General features: G+C 30.4%; 1 protein-coding gene and 1 long non-coding RNA gene across 2 annotated transcripts in view; both read left to right on the top strand.

Annotated features, from left to right (window-relative positions):
- The first annotated feature begins 3,362 nt into the window (after window positions 1-3,362).
- Window positions 3,363-4,706, top strand: LOC115884354. Its single transcript, XR_004050549.1, has 2 exons — window positions 3,363-4,467; window positions 4,587-4,706. It is a non-coding gene; the product is annotated as an uncharacterized LOC115884354 (long non-coding RNA).
- Window positions 4,707-5,036: 330 nt separating this feature from the next.
- The window catches only part of LOC115884338 (sodium-independent sulfate anion transporter-like), a 49,264-nt gene continuing 33,146 nt past the window's right edge, over window positions 5,037-21,154 (top strand). The window contains exon 1 of the mRNA XM_030902891.1: window positions 5,037-5,346. Coding sequence (XP_030758751.1) covers window positions 5,309-5,346 — 38 coding nt within the window. The 5' untranslated portion in view covers window positions 5,037-5,308. The remainder of the gene's footprint in view (window positions 5,347-21,154) is intronic.

Here is a 21,154-nt window from a genome sequence, read left to right as displayed (position 1 = left end):
CTCACATTACATTTGCAACATTGCAGTCAAACCCCAAACAGTTTGCTTTGTAATGTTGATTTCTAAACGTTGTGTCGTGATTGATGAAACCTTGCTACAGAAACATTGTTTTTGAATGGCGATTAAAACGTTTTTTCTGCAACATTGCAACAAAGATTCAAATGAAAGATCCGCGAAGTTAATAATAATTAATAATATAACAAGTATACCATAAGATCAAATAAAACGGCGTCTAGTTGGCTTGGAAATGAGTATCGATGACATTTCCCATATAATTTGACATATAAAATGACAGCGATTTTCTTTTCATAGCCATCGCTGACGCTTTTTTTTTCGATCATACGTATAAGTTAGGTTAGGTTAACGCACTTTTTTTTTTACGTTTTTGGTATCACGTTGCTTTTCGAATGAGATTTTAATGAATGTAAATGCAAGTATAATTTTATTACTATGTGTGTTTTAATAATGTTTGGTTACCAATGTTTGTGGCCATGAATAAGTATAACAAATTGTGTTTAGTTTGTTTTTAAGTTAAATTTTATGTATTAGGTTAGCTTTTAGCCAACTGACAATTGAAGTAGATAAAACCAGGATACGAGTATATCAATCTAATGATAAAATTCGATTCAAGAGGTAGAGTTGAGTAATTCCTTATTTAATGAGTGGCCGAAAAAATCAGTAAGTTCTCAGTACTCAGTACTTAACAGTATTTTTGATATTTTTGAAACAACCCACCAAGCGAGAAACCTCACATTGCATTTGCAACATTGCAGACAATCAGGAATAATCAAGAAAGACCATAAAAGAAAAGAGTGAATACGACAAGAGACCCAGGTAATAGATGTCATCCACAGAATCATATCCCTCAAATGGCAATGAGCAGGATACCTGGCAATCATGGTACAAAGAATACAAGGTATGATATTGCGCAGGTTGGTCGCTACGTCACAGTTCAAATCGTCAAGATCAATTGCGCGCCAGTTCAAATCGTCAAGATATTGTTATAAACCTGTTTTTTTGTTTATATACCGTCATTAAATTATCGCTAAGCAAGTTACTGTGGAGCAGTGCGTAAGGAGTCGGGCTAGAAAGCGAAAGACCGGAGTTCGAATCTCGGCCGGGACATAACTTTTTATTTATTTTTTTAAATACTGTTGTATTCTATAGTTTATTTTTGTAGTATAAAAAAAGAACTATTTATTCTGTTATTTTTTAATCTCCGTTATTAATATAAATTGATTGTTGGTACAATACCTCATTTAATATAAAATAATATTCTACTTTTTGAAATGTATCGGGCCCTAATTGTACCTAAAAGTAAAATATATTTTTAGTGATATACCATATTGTAAACTATTTAATATTTCAGTCACTTAAAAAGTTAATTTGCATTGAATAATTGCCTACCATTAAAGGAAATTTGAGCTATATAATCCTTGATGGGCATCTTCCTCTAAATTTTGGGTTTCGTTCAACCAATTTATTCTCAAAACCTGAAACATCTACATATAAAAAGAAGCACAGGTCACTAATTATAATAAACTTCACCCTTGGAATTACTTCCACTAATTATAATAAACTTCACCCTTGGAATTAGTTCTATCACAATTACAATACATTCATCTGCATTGGCATTTTCTACTGTTCGATGGAAAACTGCAACTTTCCAACATTTTTTAAATGATGTAACAATTCCTTTTGTGGTTACTTTTCCATAGATAACCTCATCTCTGTCCTCATGTGAATTCAGAGGCAATGAACATGAAAATTATTTACCATAAAGATCGCAAACTAAAAACCTAATAAACAATTTTATACCGAATATAGAAATAAATTTAGTATTCTTACCTATTATCGTCTAAATCCATGTTAATAGTTAATTATTATTTTTAAATATATTTTTGGAACTGCTGGTTTTAGTAATTATTAAATTAAACGAACTAAAAAGTCTTAAAAATAAACAATTCTTAACCATAACCCCAAAAAATGCAGATCTCCTGTCAACTTTCTTTATTTTTTATTTATTCATTATTTTCATAGTGACGTCACAGGTGGTATGCGCGAACTGAACGAAATTGGAGCCGCTATCGATCATACCTTGTATTCTTTGTACCATGCGTTTTTGGCAAATACATTTTAATAAAATATACGGAGAGTACCGCTTAAATTCCTGTCCCGATGTTGAAGGATGGCTATAGAATGTCAATGCATTTCCTACATAAGTCTATCCTTGTTCGGGAGGAGGTTTTCTGCGCTTGCTCGATCTGTAAGCACTTTGATTGGACAGTTCCAAATCATATGATATATGATATGTTTTGTTTTGGTTTTATTTATTTTAAGTTGAGGTTAAAGACGTTCTCTAAAATCTTTCGAAAAATTGGAAGCTTTTTGTTAAATATTCTGAAATCAAATAAGTTTGATAATGTAACATTATGCGCATATTTATCAAACGAGATATTTTAATCGTATCCAACATGTTATGGCAAAACACTTTTTCGACCAAAAGTTTTCAGATATCTTCGATTTAGTTATTTTCGAATGTTTATTTTGTTTATATCTATTACAAACTCAAGGAGCAACAGTTTTTTACAAGTAGTATTAATTTTGATGCTGGTGCAATACTTCTACTCGTAAAATAAGTTTATTATAAATATTACAGACATTTAAAAGAATAGGCTATGGAATAGGTATATAAAAATTATTTTATATCTGTCTCACAATGGGGGGCTCCTAGTGCGTAATAGGTATCTGCAGTGCGATTCTGTAAACATTTCCCTGTCTAGTGACTCATCAATCGTATACAAATAGCATAGGCTCGATAGGAAATTTCTTGCTACAGAGCTTACAGAATCCCATTGCTGATTTCTAAAATTCTTTTTCTAGATAGGCTTCCGCATCGTAAAAACTCCTATTTTATGGTATGTAATTAGTATTCTGAAGGTATTAAAATATTTTAATATCAATATAGTTTTTTCACTGAAACTCGAGTTAAATCTTAATATACATTATTCATATTGTCGTTTTAGAGATTGTGCTTTTATACTTACTATTATGAAAATTTACTGAATAAAATATATAGTTGCAATCCTTTTACTGAACTCCTTAATTTCTTGTTTTATGAGGGGATAATTTTTGCTTATTTAGGTACTAATTTTAATCAGACCATTTTTTAATGAACTCATTTATATTTATATCATATCGTTCTAAGTAGACTTTGTTGTGTTAGACAATTATTATTAAATAAAACGAATGAAAAAAAGTGACAGGTACGATATTTTTTTTTTAAATTCAAAAAATAATTTAGTAAAACCACAATTATTAAGAAATTGTCTTAAAAACTTCGTAGTACAAATTGCATTATTTCACTTTTTTTAAAATTCAAAAAATAATTTAGTAAAACCTCAATTAAGGAACTGTCTTAAAAACTTTGTAGTACAAATTGCATATCTATTTCACTCGACTTAAAAATTGCAGCAAAACAAAGTATAACAGTACATTTTTTACTGTCTATTGTTTCTTTTACTGCCCATGTATTTATGATCAATAATCAACATCAGTCCTGGTTTAAAATGAAACAAAAGTAATTCTTTATTATTAACATATTTTTTATTAAACAAATATAACGTACATATTAAGTTTATACATAAATCAAGCTAGATACAAAAAATATAATTATTTACATTGTTGCATTAATTGTAAATACTCTTTTATATTATGAAAAAAAAACAATAATAATTTACAATAAGACAGTCTGTGTGTAACTGTGTAAGCATTATAATTAGCCTTATGTAGTCTCTATTTTTAGTCTTTACATTATAATGTCTTTTTTATTTTAAAATAGTAAGACTAAATATAATGCTTTTAACAATTATTGATTTTTGAATAAAATTAGTTTCGTATATTTTTGTCTTATATTAACATCCCTTTCATTTCTGATTTTGCTTTCATGAAACAAACGAACATCGAGAAAAATTTCTATTATTAATTTGGTTAGTTGGCTTCTACCACACAAGAAGCAGTAGCCCATTCCCATTGTTCTATTAATTAAACTACAGCAAAAGTCTTTAAAACTAAATCACAAAATTGTCAATAAACGCACAAAGATTAAAATACAAACGAAAACACAGTACACGTGGAAAACAGAAAGTTAGAGAAAACTCTAATCTAATGGCGACTGCCCAAGTCCAAACTGAAAAGAAAATCCACGCCGACGACGCGTCCAAAAATAAATCGATAACCCATCTCGACACCATTCGGCCAATAGAAAAGTAGCATTTCGGCGCATGTGCATTACATCCATCTACTGAACAAGGATGGACTTATGTCAAACTCGATCTTCTGTCCTTCAATCCTGGGACATAAATTCTCTCATTGCTCTTATGGAGAGGCCGCAGTATATTTTAATTAAAATGTATTTGGTTTTTGGTATCACGTTGCTTTTCGAATGAGATTTTAATGAATGTAAATGTAAGTATAATTTTATTATTATGTGTGTTTTAATAATGTTTGGTTACCAATGTTTGTGGCCATGAATAAGTATAACAAATTTTGTTTAGTTTGTTTTTAAGTTAAATTTTATGTATTAGGTTAGCTTTTAGCCAACTGACAATTGAAGTAGATAAAACCAGGATACGAGTATATCAATCTAATGATAAAATTCGATTCAAGAGGTCAGAGTTGAGTAATTCCTTATTTAATGAGCAGCCGAAAAGATCAGTAAGTTCTCAGTACTCAGTACTTAACAGTATTTTTGAAACAAGTAAGTGATAAATTTTTAGTTTTTATTTGTTTTTTTTTCAATGAGTAAAAGAGCATCTCCTTGTTGCTTTTTAGCATCTGATTTTCCCAATAGAATAGGTCCCCACGAAACTCGAGTAAATCCCCATCTTAGCCTCCCCTACTATATGGAATAATAAATTTAAAGAAAGGATACCAATTCTAGGTACCACCAAAGTGGTACCCCCTCGAAAAAAAGCTCCACAATCGCGAATAAACGTCTGGACGATGCTGGCACATCGTCAAACCGCCGGTCACGTGATCGCCGGCAACAAAATGCCGCTCAGATTGTAAATAGTACCGATAGTACCCCGATCAGTCACGACGAGCGGTGGTTCCGGCCGGTAAAGCGACGTAAACAAAAAGAATCAGAAAAAAATCAGTGCAAATCGAACAACCTACCGGTGAGCCGGTGTCTCCTAGTTATAATTCGGTTACATTTTATTTTAATTGTTTTATTTATAAAGTACTTTGTGGTAGTACCAAAACTGTAGCCCGGTGGTTAAAATAAGACTTTTTTCCGTTGTCTGAAATGGTGTTTGATAAAGATAATCCAGTGTCGAATTTGAGGTAAGTTCTGCCAAAATAAACAATGATCTATTTTTCGAAATATCTGAAAATGAAATTAGTCAAGAGAATGGGAAAAGCAACTAAAATCTCAGCTGTTAATAGTTAATTCCGTTTTATCAACTTTAAATTAAAGTTTTAGCTACTTCTGTTATATTTTGATTCTTCAGTTGTGTTTCCTAATTTTTCTAGAATCTAGAAGATATAATAAGAATAGGTGAGTTTTAGATAAACATGCTACAATTTATAAATCAGAATCACTTACTTTTTTTGTTGGAAACTATTCCTAATGACAATTATTATAGTACAGCAAAATAAAAAAAAAACACTAATTTACTACGATACACCAAAACACGTTGCTTTTGAACTGGACGTTTCGCTAACCATGCTACCAAAAAAAAATAAACACTAAATAATATAAACATATTACGCAATATACAAATATGTATAAAATTAATTTTTTAATGCATTGTCCTAGGAAGCTGTGGTCCTAGATACTGCTGTAAAAAATGCCCGGTTGCCACATTTACTTATTTAATTCCTGATATTATCATTAGTTTGGACACTTTAGTTTTTTGTATTACGAGTTTTTGCTGTTATGCTTTAAGCTTAAAAAAATACTAGCAGAACTTTCAGTCGAACATTGTTCTTTTTAGAACCTCTTTTAGTGCGAAGTGTACAAGATAGCTTAATAGCCGTTGCAAAAAGTTCATAGCATCCTTATTAGAATATTTTGAACGTGAAAGCGGTAGTAATGGCTCTTTATCATAGTATAAGGAAACTAGTAGCGTTACTCCTTGTCAAATCCTTTGTTCTTTTTCTGCCACTTTATATGACCTTGTTCTTACGTCCCGTGACCACTGACGTACTGTATAGTCGTGGTCTATAACTAGGCAAAGTATTGTCGTGGCACTCGCCGTAGTTTCACAGAGAGGTATTTAGAAAAATATGAGTTCACAATAAAATAAAATAAAAAAAAATTGATCATCGAGTAAAAAGTTGCTTGAAAACAGAATATTTTCACATTTCGTCGTGTATGTAACAATTCTTCTGTATCTGAAAATCTTCTGACTGAAAAAAATGCGGAAAAAATATATGATGACATTATTATTATCTATTTCAAAGATTTTCTACAATTTTTTTTAAATTTAAAACAAGTTTAACTTTAACATTAATGTGTTTGTTTTGTAGTAATATATTGGTTAGATGATTTTCATTGGATGACTAATACATTGACCAACACATTTAAACTTCAATAATTGCTAATAAACATTACAGAAATTTCAAAAGAGAAAAGAACCAAGAATAATGAGAAATAGCATCACTACTCTCACATAATAAAAGAATATTTTTAGTTATTGTTACAGAGTCCCGAAGGTACCGAAAGAACCGGGAATTTCCGGTTCTGAACACTAGTTACCATATTATCAAGAAATTATGTTTTTTAACTAAAAACACTAAAAACATTTCCAGATTTTTTTTTCAAAAAAAAAATTGCGCTGAAAAATCCTTATATTTCTCGGGTCAAAATATACAGGGTTGTTCACCACATACGACACGGAGTATTGTAGCTAAACGATGAGCTCTTTACAAATTGTAAGTTTTGGGTTCGATGAAGGACTATTAGAGGTACAATTTAAAAATAATTTTACATGATACAGAGTGTCCCAAATAAGTAAAAAATATCTAAGTTGTATTTTTTTAAATGGAACACCCTGTATATTATTACATTTTTAGTTTCTACGATTAAAATAAAGGTAAATTTGATTAAGGTTTATTATACTTAAACCTTATCGTTTTTGAAATATTTTCAATTTTGTGAAATTGCAGTAAAAATTTTAAGGCTTCATTTCTCCAAGGGTATCAAAGTTTTTAATACTAAATATTTACTGAAGTTTATTTATTGATTAGTTATTGTGTTGCAATAATAAAAATAATACTACCTTATACAGAGTGTCTAAAAATTTATTTTAAATAATTTCTAGCTTTAAACGCCAATGACTTCATTAATTTAAATAGAATGCCCTGTATATTTTAGGAGAATCAGATGCACAATTTAATTGTCTATCAAATTGTGTTATACCATTTTTTACCTATCCCTTCAAGTTTTCGTAGAAAATGCATTTTCTTATAATTTAGACCTCATTTATCAATATATCCATGGAATATTGACATTTGAGATTGTTTTTAAAGATGTACCAAATTTTTAAAGAGTACAGATACTAATATTGTCGATATAATTCGTTTATTTCATTAAAAAAATAAAAACTGTTTAAATATTTGTTAAAGAGGACCAATTAATATGATTCCAGTATTCAAACTACATTAACTGACTGTTTGCGTTGATTAATAATAATTGCTCCAAATACTAAAAAACTGAATTTTATATGGGTATTAGACAGTGTGATAAAAAGTAACACCTTAAAAATGATATTTCATTTTTTAATAAATGCTTATTTATAACAACAGAGACTTTAATTGTGATAACTTATTATTATATTGATTTCTGACTCAAATCCACATTTATTTAGAATCATTTATTAACGAACACAATTAAGTATGTAATTAATTAGTAAATGGGCGGAAATAATGGTGTTATATTTAATTAATGGTATACTCTTTTATAAAGATTTAAATAGTTTTCTTTTTGCATACAAATGGGCTAGTAATATTATCGTTTTGCTAAAAACGATAATATTACTAGCCTGTACATTTTGTACATTTGTTGCTTTAAAAACAATCTCAAATGTCAATATTCCATGGGTATATCGATAAATGAGGTCTAAATTATAAGAAAGGCATTTTCTACGAAAACTTGTAGGGATAGGTAAAAAATGGTATAATACAATTTGATAGACAATTAAATTGTGCATCTGATTCTCCTAAAATATACAGGGCATTCCATTTAAATTAAAGAAGTTATTGGCGTTTAAAGCTAGAAATTATTTAAAATAAATTTTTAGACACTCTGTATAAGGTAGTATTATTTTTATTATTGCAACACAATAACTGATGAATAAATAAACTTCAGTAAATATTTAGTATTAAAAACTTTGATACCCTTGGAGAAATGAAGCCTTAAAATTTTTACTGCAATTTCACAAAATTGAAAATATTTCAAAAACGATAAGGTTTAAGTATAATAAACCTTAATCAAATTTACCTTTATTTTAATCGTAGAAACTAAAAATGTAATAATATACAGGGTGTTCTATTTAAAAAAATACAACTTTGATATTTTTTACTTATTTGGGATACTCTGTATCTTTTAAATCCTACAGTTTTAGTCCTACATCGAACCCAAAACTTGAAATTTGTAAAAATCTAATCATTTAGCTACAATACTCCGTGTCGTATGTGGTGAACAACCCTGTACTACCACTAAAATATTTGCACTTAATTAAGATTCACCCTGTATAGGGCGATTCACGGTTATGGTACGTTATAGCGTTTCCGAAACCGGAGCTGTTTTTCGGAACCGGCAATTTCGGTACCATGCTTCTAAGGAACCGGGATTTCCAGTTTTTTTTCGGTACTTTCGGTACTAGCAAATTTTTGTTCAATGATGTTGCAGTTCGTTAAACAGCAAGTAAGGGATGGTTGTCAAAAGTAAAATGGATAAAAAATTGAGGTTTAAATGAAAATAATATCAAATTATTAAGTAGTAATCAGTCATGAGAAAATTAACCTGGAAAAAAACATGATCACAAATGACTCTCAAAAAAAACTTAAAGCACAATTTTTTGAATTATTACTGCAATCAATAGCAGCACACAGTAAGGCATTCATTTTTTGTCAATCCGTCTCTGTGCTGGGACACAACGCTCGAACCTCACAGGTCGACTCAACTGAAACGCTCTGCAATCTGCCGATATTCGACAGATTGTATAAACTGGCAGAAAATATTTGGGAGAGTGCAACTACTCTTTTTCTTCTACTATGCCTTTATGTCCCTTAAGTGTTGTTAAGAAGTTTGATTAAAAGAAAATATGTAAAAGTGGGTAACGTTGTGCCGGTGAAGCTTAATCACGTGACATAAGTTTATTTGATATGAACTATACAGGGTGAGTCTTAAGTAAGTGTAAATATTTCCAGGACTGGTAGATCACGATAAAAGAAACATATTTTCTCTTTATCGTTTTTCAAATCAGTCCAAAATAACCGAGTTATTGTACTTCGAAAATTTCCAAAAAATTTGCTAAAATTTTGAGAACCACTGGATCTTTCTGGGTTTTATTTCTTGTAAATTTTATCCATTAGTTACCTATGTTGCCATATTATCAAGAAATTATGTTTTTTTAACTAAATTCTAAAAAAAATTCCAAATATTTTTTAATAACAATTCCAAAATATTCAAAATATTTTTTCGCGAAAAAGAAACTCATAAATTATAAGTCTCTGTTGTTATAAATAAGCATTTATTAAAAAATGAAATATAATTTTTAAGGTGTTACTTTTTATCACACTGTCTAATACCCATATAAAATTCAGTTTTTTAGTATTTGGAGCAATTATTATTAATCAACGCAAACAGTCAGTTCATGTAGTTTGAATACTGGAATCATATTAATTGGTCCTCTTTAACAAATATTTAAACAGTTTTTTTTTATTTTTTTAATGAAATAAACGAATTATATCAACAATATTAGTGTCTGTACTCTTTAAAAATTTGGTACATCTTTAAAAACAATCTCAAATGTCAATATTCCATGGGTATATTGATAAATGAGGTCTAAATTATAAGAAAATGCATTTTCTACGAAAACTTGAAGGGATAGGTAAAAAATGGTATAACACAATTTGATAGACAATTAAATTGTGCATCTGATTCTCCTAAAATATACAGGGCGTTCCATTTAAATTAAACAAGTTATTATCGTTTTTCAAATCAGTCCAAAATAATCGAGTCTTTTTACTTCGAAAATTTCCAAAAAATTTGCTAAAATTTTGAGAACCACTGGATCTTTCTGGGTTTTATTTCTTGTAAATTTTATCCACTAGTTACCTATGTTGCCATATTATCAAGAAATTATGTTTTTTTAACTAAATTCTAAAAAAAATTCCAAATATTTTTTAATAACAATTCCAAAATAATTCAAAATATTTTTTCGCGAAAAAGAAACTATAATTTATGTTTCTGGGATCGATATACATATACTACGCCTAAAAATAATTTGCACTCATTTAAAACTCGCCCTGTATAACTGTCTCTCAGTGAAAAGTGAAGTGTCAAAACAAGAAAAAGAAAATTCTGGTTTTGAAAGTTTACAATATTCATTCTCGCTAACAATGAATAGAGATATATGTGTCATGAATAAATATATGTATTATATTATAATATATGTGTGTATTTTTATTTGCTGTTCTGGGCCTACATTGTAAGTTTATCACTCTATCACAAAGTAAAGAGAAAGTAATTTACAAAAAAATTGCGAGTCTATAGATTTTAGAAAACAAGTTAGTGCGAAATTTTTTCATTGTGCAAATAAATAATTTTGTTGAACAAAATATGTTAATAAAAAGTTTGTAGGCAGTTCTTTTAGTTTCGAAGTAAAGGAATTTTTCCAATTTTTTTAATCTCTAAAACTGCGACTTTGACAGATTTTGATGTTATTACAAGTTTTTTGCAAATATTATTCATAATCTTAAATTGAAAACCGCGTTTCGCTAGCTACTGTAATTTTGGAGTTACGATTTTTTTAAATTTTTAACCCCCTCCCATACCCCTTTACCAAATGCCCACCCCCACCAAAAACTAATGGCCCGATTCTCGGGTGCCACAGTATTTTTGTGCCAAATTTGGTTAAAATCGGTTTAGCGGTTTTTGAGTTATTGTGTTACAGACAGACAGACAGACATTAAAATTATATGTCCTGATATTCCTATGAAATGTGATGATTTTACAAAAACAAATTTGTATAAACCCTCTATATTTACTTATTTCTATTAATGTATAGACAGGCTTTAAACTGGCATAGTTGAAAAAAATGACAAACCAATAATTACAGTTGCCACAGATTACAAACTTTGCAAATATTTAATAAAATTCGCAATATCGATAAAACAAAAACCGTAATTTTTATGCAATATTAGCGAGTGCTATTGTTAAACCTGAATTTCCGCATTATACCATTTATTAAAACTTTTTTCTTTCTTGTAGTCTATCAATTCAATAGCAATTTGTTAAGCAAGGTAGTGCTGTAAAAAGCTACTCTAGGTCTTTTGCAAATCAAATAAGAGCAAGCAAAAATATAAAGATACTAATACTGAAAAATACAACAAAATATATTAGAAAACGAGTTTTTGTTTAACCTGGACTGGACTGTTAGAACAGTTTTAAACTAATCTAGTTTTTAATAACTAAATATTTATATATTTTAATCTATTTTTAGGGGTTGTATATTTCGACCCCAGAAACACGTCTACGAATTTTTTCTTGCTAAAAAAAATTGAAAAATTCCTACATTACTAGTTTTAAGCTGGTTTTAAACAATATACACACCCTGTATCTACAAGTGTCTTGGAAGTTTCCGAAACACAAAAAATCTCTACATACATCAAAAATTTTCCATTTTGAATAATGTACCATCGAAGAATTTGATTTAATTAGATGAATATTAATTAAACCCATAAAAAAAGATTACAGAGCGCAATCAAAATTCTTTTGGCGCCGTTTTTGTGTTTCTTTTTTGACAGTGTGATTAATTAGATATTCGGTGGGTGTGATCGGTATTTTGCAAAGAGTTAAAATAGACATAAAAAACTGGGTTGCATCTAATCATTTATTTCTTCAAATTTTAATCACGGGTTTATGTAAAATAGATATACCTATGTAGTTTGAAAAGTGAAGAAACTGTATAGTTTCTTCACTTTTCATATTGTCTATACTCTGTTTTTTTTCTCAGGTAAGATTTTGACAGACGATGACAGAAGAAAAGCAGATGACGTCCCATACCAATCTATTTATTTTACTAAAAAAAGTTTCTAATAATTTTAAAGTTATCTATGGATGGGTTTAAATATAAATCCGTCATACGTCGTGTCTTGTTGTTTTTAACCAGTTTTATTGGTTTATTTAAAAAATGACAGATCGTATTTCAATTTTATTGGTTTGACGGAACGATGAACGACAAACGGACGCCGATGCGTATGAACTCGCCTTTAGATTTTTGTCATTTTTGACGCTTGTCAAAGTCTTGCCAAATTATAGGTTATAATTTTGTGTCAACTTTTGTTAAATACCCTGCGTTTTGGAAGATGATGCATTTTGATTCGTATTATTACGTGTGTTTTGTGTCTTTTGAAGTCAAGTGGAGGAAAAATCGAGTGAAAATTAACTGTAGACCCAGAGCACAGTTTATGGTTAATACTCGCTGCCCAGGCAGAAAGTCTTATACACCAATGAAGTTGCCATCGATAAAGTTTGTATACCATTTCGTCGTAGATAAGTGCATCTCGTATATGGTAGAAGGATCAAACTAAAACACATACTAAAAACTGGAGTTGCTGTAAAATATCGACATCACACGATAGGTAAATAATGGATTTTAGTACTACAGAAAAATAATGTCAAAAGGTACTGGTTTAAAAAAATTAAGATTAAAGTTAATTAATCAACCTTTAAGGTATAAAATTTGGTAGGTGTTATTATTAATAAAATAATTTGTTTTATTTACCTATGTTGTTTTATTTATTCCTGTGGAATATTACAAATTTGTATTTGTACATAAGTTATATTGATAAATATAATCATAAATGCGGGTAGTTTCATAAAGCTTGAAAGTAAATAATAGTTCTTTTTTATATTTTTTTGGTATGTAGCGTCTTGTTCTTGTTTGTTTTGTATTAACACATACCGTTTTTATTAAATAAAATAACTCGATTACATTTTTTCAGTTTTATACAGCTTTTTTCACAATATTTTGAAGTAATCACTTGTCATCTTGTCAATCAAATTTTAAATATATCCTGTTATGCGTTCCAGTTGTACCAACTTATTTCTTTGTAAAATAAAATAAACTACTTTGAAATTAAAATGACAGACACATCTATCACTGTCAAGGATCTTCTCGTTGGACAGACTATATCAGTATAGCACAATTTGGCATTAGTAGCGACTTTAGTGGTCTGGGCATTGCTCGCGGATCAGTCGTAGCATTAGTAGTATTAGTTGCGATATTACTATTGGCATTAGTGGCATTGACCGTGGAAACACTGGAACAGTGATTTTTCTTTCTTTTTTTTAGAATCGACAAATTATCCTTTATTTTGTTCATATTATTTCCTCTTTAATTGAAAATAGCAATAATTTATATAAGGTCTACATAAAAAAATTTCGATCAACTATCTGTGTCAAATACCCCACTGTGCGGCGCCGCCATCTTGCCAAGATGCTGCCCAAAATCGATATTTTGTGAATATTCCGAAAGCAAATGTCGATTAGGGTTCACTACAACTAGTTTTAGTTTAGTTTCTTCAATTTTGTCATAAAACAGTGGCGTATCGTTAATTCATTATTATTTATTATGTTGTAGCGCTGAATGTGTACTTTACAAAAACGGTATCGTTTTTGAGATTCACATGTTTTATTCCAGAGATATTTGGTGCTAAATGTTTCGAAAAACAGAAAAAAATATTTCTTTTGTAGATTTTCTCAAATAACTCGAAATCTGTTAGAGATATCGGAAAACGGTTTTCAGCATTCAATTCTACATAAAATGAACTATCAGTGGGTATATTTTAGTTGCGATCTGAGAGATTTCGGTTTTTGACAAAATCGACAGGGGGGTACCGAGGAATGTTTTCGAAAAATTTTGGAAAATCGATTTTGCTTACTTTGTAATATGTTGTAGCGCTGAATGTGTACTTTACAAAAACGGTATCGTTTTTGAGATTCACATGTTTTGTTCCAGAGATATTTGGTGCTAAATGTTTCGAAAAACAGAAAAAAATATTTCTTTTGTATATTTTCTCAAGTAACTCGAAATCTGTAAGGGATATCGGAAAACGGTTTTCAGCATTCAATTCTACATAAAATGAACTATCAGTGGGTATATTTTAGTTGCGATCTGAGAGATTTCGGTTTTTGACAAAATCGACAGGGGGGTACCGAGGAATGTTTTCGAAAAATTTTGGAAAATCGATTTTGCTTACTTTGTAATATGTTGTAGCGCTGAATGTGTACTTTACCAAAACGGTATCGTTTTTGAGATTCACATGTTTTGTTCCAGAGATATAGTCTATAAAATGAATAACTTTGAATTTTGACCGTTATTTTTTACCAACATGGCAAATATAAAATCCCTCTACCAAAAAAGTTACTGATATTCTTTAAATTGAGTACCTGAACGAATCAGATAAGTAACTCTTTTTTACTTTCGCGAAATAGAAAAGGAAGATAACAGAACAAGTGACAGTTCTTCCTCTTCTTCCAAAAATCAACACGAAATGTCATAATTGTCAAAAGTAAAATGTCATCAGCTTTTGCCATTTCTAAATATCAGACCAACTCCGTCTCTAATAGAACAGCTCCGGAGCGAGATTTATGACGTCACGCTAGTTAGATACTACGGATTAATAAATATGTTGTAGACTATATGGAAAACATAATTATTCCTCGTATTTTTGGTTTGTATTTTAAAAATGATATAGTTTACATAAAATATACAAAATATACAGTTAATAAATACCATATATATACCTATTTATAGTAATAAATACTTTGGCAAATAAACTATGAACCATACAAATTCAGCAAATGTTTTACAATATACAAATAATAAATAGGGACATAAGATAATGGGTAAAATGTAAAATATATTTTAAATTTTGAGGTTTGAAAATCGATCTAATTTAACAAAAAACATTCAATACCTACTAGTGATGTATTTATTATAAATTATTTAATAATATTATTATTATTTTGGTAGGTTGTGATTTTTGTGTGTATTTGTTGCATTTGTAACTGTCATAGTTTATTTGCCAAAGTATTTATTACTATAAATAGGTATATATATATATATATATATATATTGTATTTATTAACTGTAAATTATGTATATTTCATGACTATATCATTTTTAAAATACAAACCAAAAATACGAGGAATAATTATGTTTTCCATGTATTCTACAACATACTTATTAATCCGTAATATCTAACTAGTGTGACGTCATAAATTTCGCTCCGAGGCTGTTCTATTAGAGACGGCATATTGCTTCAGCATGGCCGCAAGTTGCTAACCTAATAAAATTAACACTAGAAAAGACCGCGGGAACTGTCAAATTCAAAGTTATTCGTTTCACAGACTATATTTGGTGTTAAATGTTTCGAAAAACAGAAAAAAAATGGAATCAAATTTCGAAAATTTAGTTCTTAAAAGAACTGTTTGTGCTTAAAAGTGCAATTCTTGAAAAAATACTATGAAAATAGACAAAAAAAAGGAAAATTACTCTCAAAGATTCGATATTATACAAAATAATGACTGACACTAAGATAATTGTCAAATAATAAAGGACAACATTGCTGAATTTCTGCAGCTTTAATAATCTAAACAAAATATCTGTTACAATCATTTGCTCTATAAAGTAAAATGTAGAGCTGCTCGATATCTTAAATTGTACGACAAATTTAAACATTTTTGGCAAAATTTTATTTAGTCGGGTTTATAGACTTTAGTGTCAATGTCAATATTATTGACGTGCATCGCAAAATGTTTTGCGATTACAATAGAATGCCACTTTATCTAAAGAAAAAAACATTCGAACAAGTGTACTGTCATTCATGTCGTGTGCATGCGAAACTTAGATATTTAAAACAGGCACCAAACCGTTTACATGATACGTTTTGATTGAACAGGTAAGACTGACCTGTAAAACGCGACGTCTAGACGGGGTTTAAGGTTTAGAAAGTTTGACGAATTTTTACAACTCAATTTACCAAAAACGTTTTGAAGATATATGGAATATACCCATTTTGCAACAGACCATTACACATAGACATATGTGTATTCATTTCTTTATTTGAAATACCTATATGGAGAAAGTATTCTCCATTTCTGTTTGGCGAAAAAAATCACCACTAACTGTTTTTGTAATAAAATTCGAAAAATTCTGCATAATAGACAAAAAATTGCGTGGGTAGTACATTTGAATATGCAAATGTAATTCAAAACATTCGTGTATACATATATACGGGGAAAAAATTGTAAATATGTATATTTATCCGTTTATTACAAAAAAAACCTTAGTCCATTTCCTGGTTTGAGTATGTAAAACGTTTCGTAATGCTCAAAAAAATACCCCCTATCATAGGCATTTTAATAGTCAGTCAATTAACTTTAATTGTGTAACATACAGCGTGAGCCAAAAATGTCGCAACAAATTTGAAAAAAAAAATTATCGAATTAATCGAAAAAAAAATGCAGAATCGTATGAAACATTTCTTCTGCTCTCTGTGGTTAATTTTAAGATGTTTTTGATGTAGGGGTATCCCATTCTCGTGTGTTTTGCAAAGTTTTCAAATCACTGTGCTACATTTTTATGAACCTAAAGATGCTACATAAAGATTTGTCCTAGACCTCTTAGCTGAAATACTGGGCGCATTTGAAAGTTCCGTAAAGTTTCTCACCCAAACTTATGTTGCTTAAAATGCAATACCTTCCATATTATTTTTCTATTTTATCGGTTTTGTGATGAGCTTTCTAAAAATATAGTATACTCTATACTTATTTTCATAAATTAAGCGGCCCATACATTATCAAACAAATTGCGCAACGCAGGCTGTTGCGCAACGAGCTGCCAATGTATGGTAGTGTTTGATGCGTTGCGCAATTGTTTGATGAGGTTCAAGAATGTTTGAATTCTTTTGTGCAACAGGAGTGTTTGCGCAACGCGTTGTGTAGTGTATGTGTGTGTTGCGCTTCGTTGTGCAATATTTCAGTTCTTTCATCCAAATTCTTTGTTTTCTTTTTCGTTTTTTGGTATCATCGACATCATCTAGGGTATATATGATAATAATTGACGCAATGGCAATTGAGGATATGATTGTTTCTCAAACAGTGCACAACTTTTAATAACAAGTTTGATCAACATTTTACTAAGTGCATGGGTGATGCAGTTGTGCAACGGAACGTTGCGCATAGCTTTGTTGCGCAACTTGTTTGATAGTGTATGGACCGCTGAATCAGTTGTGCAACGCAGCGTTGCGCATCGCTTTGTTGCGCAATTTGTTTGATAATGTATGGGCCGCTTTAGGTATAGTTCATATCAAATAAGCTTTTAGTCACGTGATTAAGCTTGACCGGCACAGCGTTGCCCACTTTTACATATTTTCTTTTAATCAAAATATTTTAGGAAAAAAAAATAAATTAATTATAAATATATACACAGTTATATCATTTACATCAACAAAACTCACCTTTTTAACAACACTTAAGGGACATAAAGAACCATTACTACCGCTTTCCCGTTCAAAATATTCTAATAAAGTTGCGACGAGTTTTTTTACGGCTATTAAGCTATGTTGTACGCTTCACACTAAAAGAGGTTCAAAAAAGAACAATGTTCGACTACAAGGTCTGCTAGTAAAAATGTTTAAGTTTAAAGTATCACAACATAATTCATTTAAACCACAAACTCGTAGTACAAAAGTGTCAAAACGAATGACAGTGTCAGGAAATAAACAAATAAATGTGGCAACTTGACATTTTTTACAGCAGAGCTACCACCTGAATCCCCAGCGGGAAATTTAAATTCCAGTTAGTCACACGGCGCCGAATACGTCCATGGTTGGTAACAATGAATTTAAAAATCGCGCTATAAAAAATGCATTATTTAGCTTTTTAACATAGGCGGCCCACAGTGTAACGAAATCGGGAAATGCGGGACATTAGCCCAAAAAACAAAAAATTTAATTCATCAAGTTTTTTATATAGATGGATAAAGGACATCCCAGAGCCCCACCATGTGAGATATTACTTGAGTTGACCTCTTAGTCGGGGAGTTATGGCGGGATAACGTTATGGTTTCCTTAATTTACCAAATCTGTACAAAAATTTCATACAATGAAATTTATTATTTTCAGAAGTTTCCTTGTGTTGTTCAATTCCAACAATTTTTTCCGTAAAGAGAGGTCTTTTACCAACAACAAACCTGAAAAAAATGTCCCAATTTTTTTCAAGTCTAGTTTCTACATGTTTATTATGACTTTCAAAAAAACGCTTACATTCGCGCAAGGTTATATGTATATACAAAATATCATAGAGTGAACCTTCTAGTATACTGTTACATATAAATTTCATCCACCTAGATCCGAACCTGGAAGAAAAAAATAAATTTCTTCGGCAATAATTACGTTTTCCATTGATTCGACCGTAGTTTTTATCCGTAATTTTTTGTGCTATAATTTCTTTATTGAAAAAGCTATACGCTTGCTATGAACATACTGAATGCTATTTTAGGGGCGAGGAACCATCCTCACATTGGGGTGGGGGACAGCTTACAACAATTCAGAAAATCTCAACAAGAGAATATTTTTTCAAACCGGCAAAATTTTCTTCGATGTATTTAACACTCCACCCTCAATGCTGCATCATTGTTGGTGCCAAACTATTGAAGATATATTGCACAACTTATTGATATACCCAAGTAGCATTTTTACGACTTGCGACCACATGTTTACTAAACACAACGTTGGATTAGTTACAAAAAATAGTTAGCTCCCTACCTTCGGTATTAAAATAAATTTAAACGTTTTTATAACGTTGTGCCGACGTTGGACTAGTACTACAGCAAAGTAGAAGCTTCTGCGACGTCGAATAAACGTTGTCTTGTAACCTTTTTTGCTTAAGTGATCTTTAGGTGATTTGGACAACGTAGTTACAACGTTGGATAATATAGAGTTTTCCGACGTCAGTTTCAGGACCTATTCCAACGTTATGCAAACGTCGTCTGTTTTACTAATTCCAACGTTGTTTAGATTTCCTTATTCTTACGTTGGTAGGACGTAGAGTCACTACCTTTTTGCAACTGTATTGAACCATAACCTTAAATCTTAAATTTTCAATTCATTGTTCTGTTCAGTCAGACAGTTCAGTGCTGTTTTTGTTTTTATAAAAAAAAAACTTAATTAAAATGGGACATAAGAAAGGTACATATAAAACTAAATTTAAATATACATCGACATATATTACCGACACTTCCTCGTTTATTTAGATTATAGAGGGCGGCACAAGCTAGACTCTAGAATGACTAAATTAGGCAATCTTGCGACTAGTATACTACCTGTTAAGGCCGAACTGCGACTTTATTAGTCCAGTATGCGACTACTCGAACTACTCCATCTTAATCTCCAAAACAACAAAGTTAAAGCCGCCATGTTGTTAAATAAGAAAATGTTTCGTTCTTAAAATAGCAATTCCTGCTTTTTGAATACATTAACTTGAAATATTTGACCCTAAAAAATACGCGGAAACAATTTTTTCGAATGCGAATAAATTATTCTCATTTTACTAAAAAAAAAATTCAAGAAAATTTTTAAAACTTCTTTAATTTCAAGGCCCATTAGTATTTTTTAAAGTAGAAACAATACATTTATCAATAAAGTTGTTTGCGTTTAACTTTTTACCTTGGGTAACGAGTTACAGAGTCGGTTAAAGTGTTTCAATAATTATGATCTTCAAACATCCTCCACACTTAAATACTTTTGTTTTGTTTTCCTTCACTGCCATCTGACATATGTCTCTAACTAAATTATAAATATAATATTTTTACTATAATTATCCCAATTTAGGATAAAACGCGACTTAGACGCCATATTAGTTTTGTATTTCTGTGAATTAGGATTTTAAACAACGTTGCAGTTTGTACTAAATTAGGCTTCTAGCCAACGTCGGTATCCAACGTCGTTTCGACCCAAAAATTATTCTCCAAACTAGTGCAGACTAGGGTTGGCACGAGGTTGTGCCGACGTTGCGCCCCGACGTTTGGTCGCGTGACACAACGTTGTCCCGACGTCCAAATGCTGCTTGGGTATTCAGATCCTCTACTTTCACATCTGCGACCAAAGCACCCATGGATGGAGAAGAAATTGAGAATGCTTAAAAATCATGTTTTATGTAAGTGCCTTACATATTATGTTATTTTGGACTAATATACACCCCACATAAATTATCGCATCACTTATTAATTTGGAAAACTGCAAAGAATTCTTAAGTTCTCTTGGTTAACAATAATCTCAAAAGTTATTTGCATTAATAGCAACTTGTTAAGGAATGGAAAGTATATCATAACTCAGGCAGACCTTAGATTTAAGTTTTTCACATAAAAATGTTTGAAGCGTTTCAAGAATAAATACTACGAAAAATATAAGTGTTGCGAAATTTTTTGTGAGGTGTGTATTATGGTTTCCTTTGTTAAAGTTGAATACGTTTTTTTCGCATATTATCATATTATTTAATACTGTTAAATGATATTTGCCACTTGTGCGTTCTCTTTGAGTTTTGCAGTCTTATCTAATTTATCCCTGATTATTTGAATATTTAGGAATGTTGATTGAGTTTTGACATATTAGCGGGAGATAAATGATTGTTCGACAGTAATTTGATAACGTTTTTGGTCCATAAAAGCTATAAACTCTTCGTAAATAAAAAAAATATACCTGTAAAGTCCTTTTATAAAACTTCGTATGTTTTTGACCTTCCATTACGCCTTTTTTTACTCTTCGCCCTGTAGCAAAAATTCCTAGTCGTATTATTTAATTTCTGTCAAAAAATGTCAGCAAGAATAGTGATAACTGAAAAAAAATGCCAATG

The sequence above is a fragment of the Sitophilus oryzae genome, unplaced genomic scaffold (assembly GCF_002938485.1).
Source record: "Sitophilus oryzae breed Bouriz unplaced genomic scaffold, Soryzae_2.0 scaffold_227_pilon_pilon, whole genome shotgun sequence".
Lineage (NCBI taxonomy): Eukaryota > Metazoa > Arthropoda > Insecta > Coleoptera > Curculionidae > Sitophilus > Sitophilus oryzae.
The sequence above is the reverse complement of the archived record's forward strand: the minus strand, read 5'-3'. Positions and strand labels throughout refer to the sequence as shown.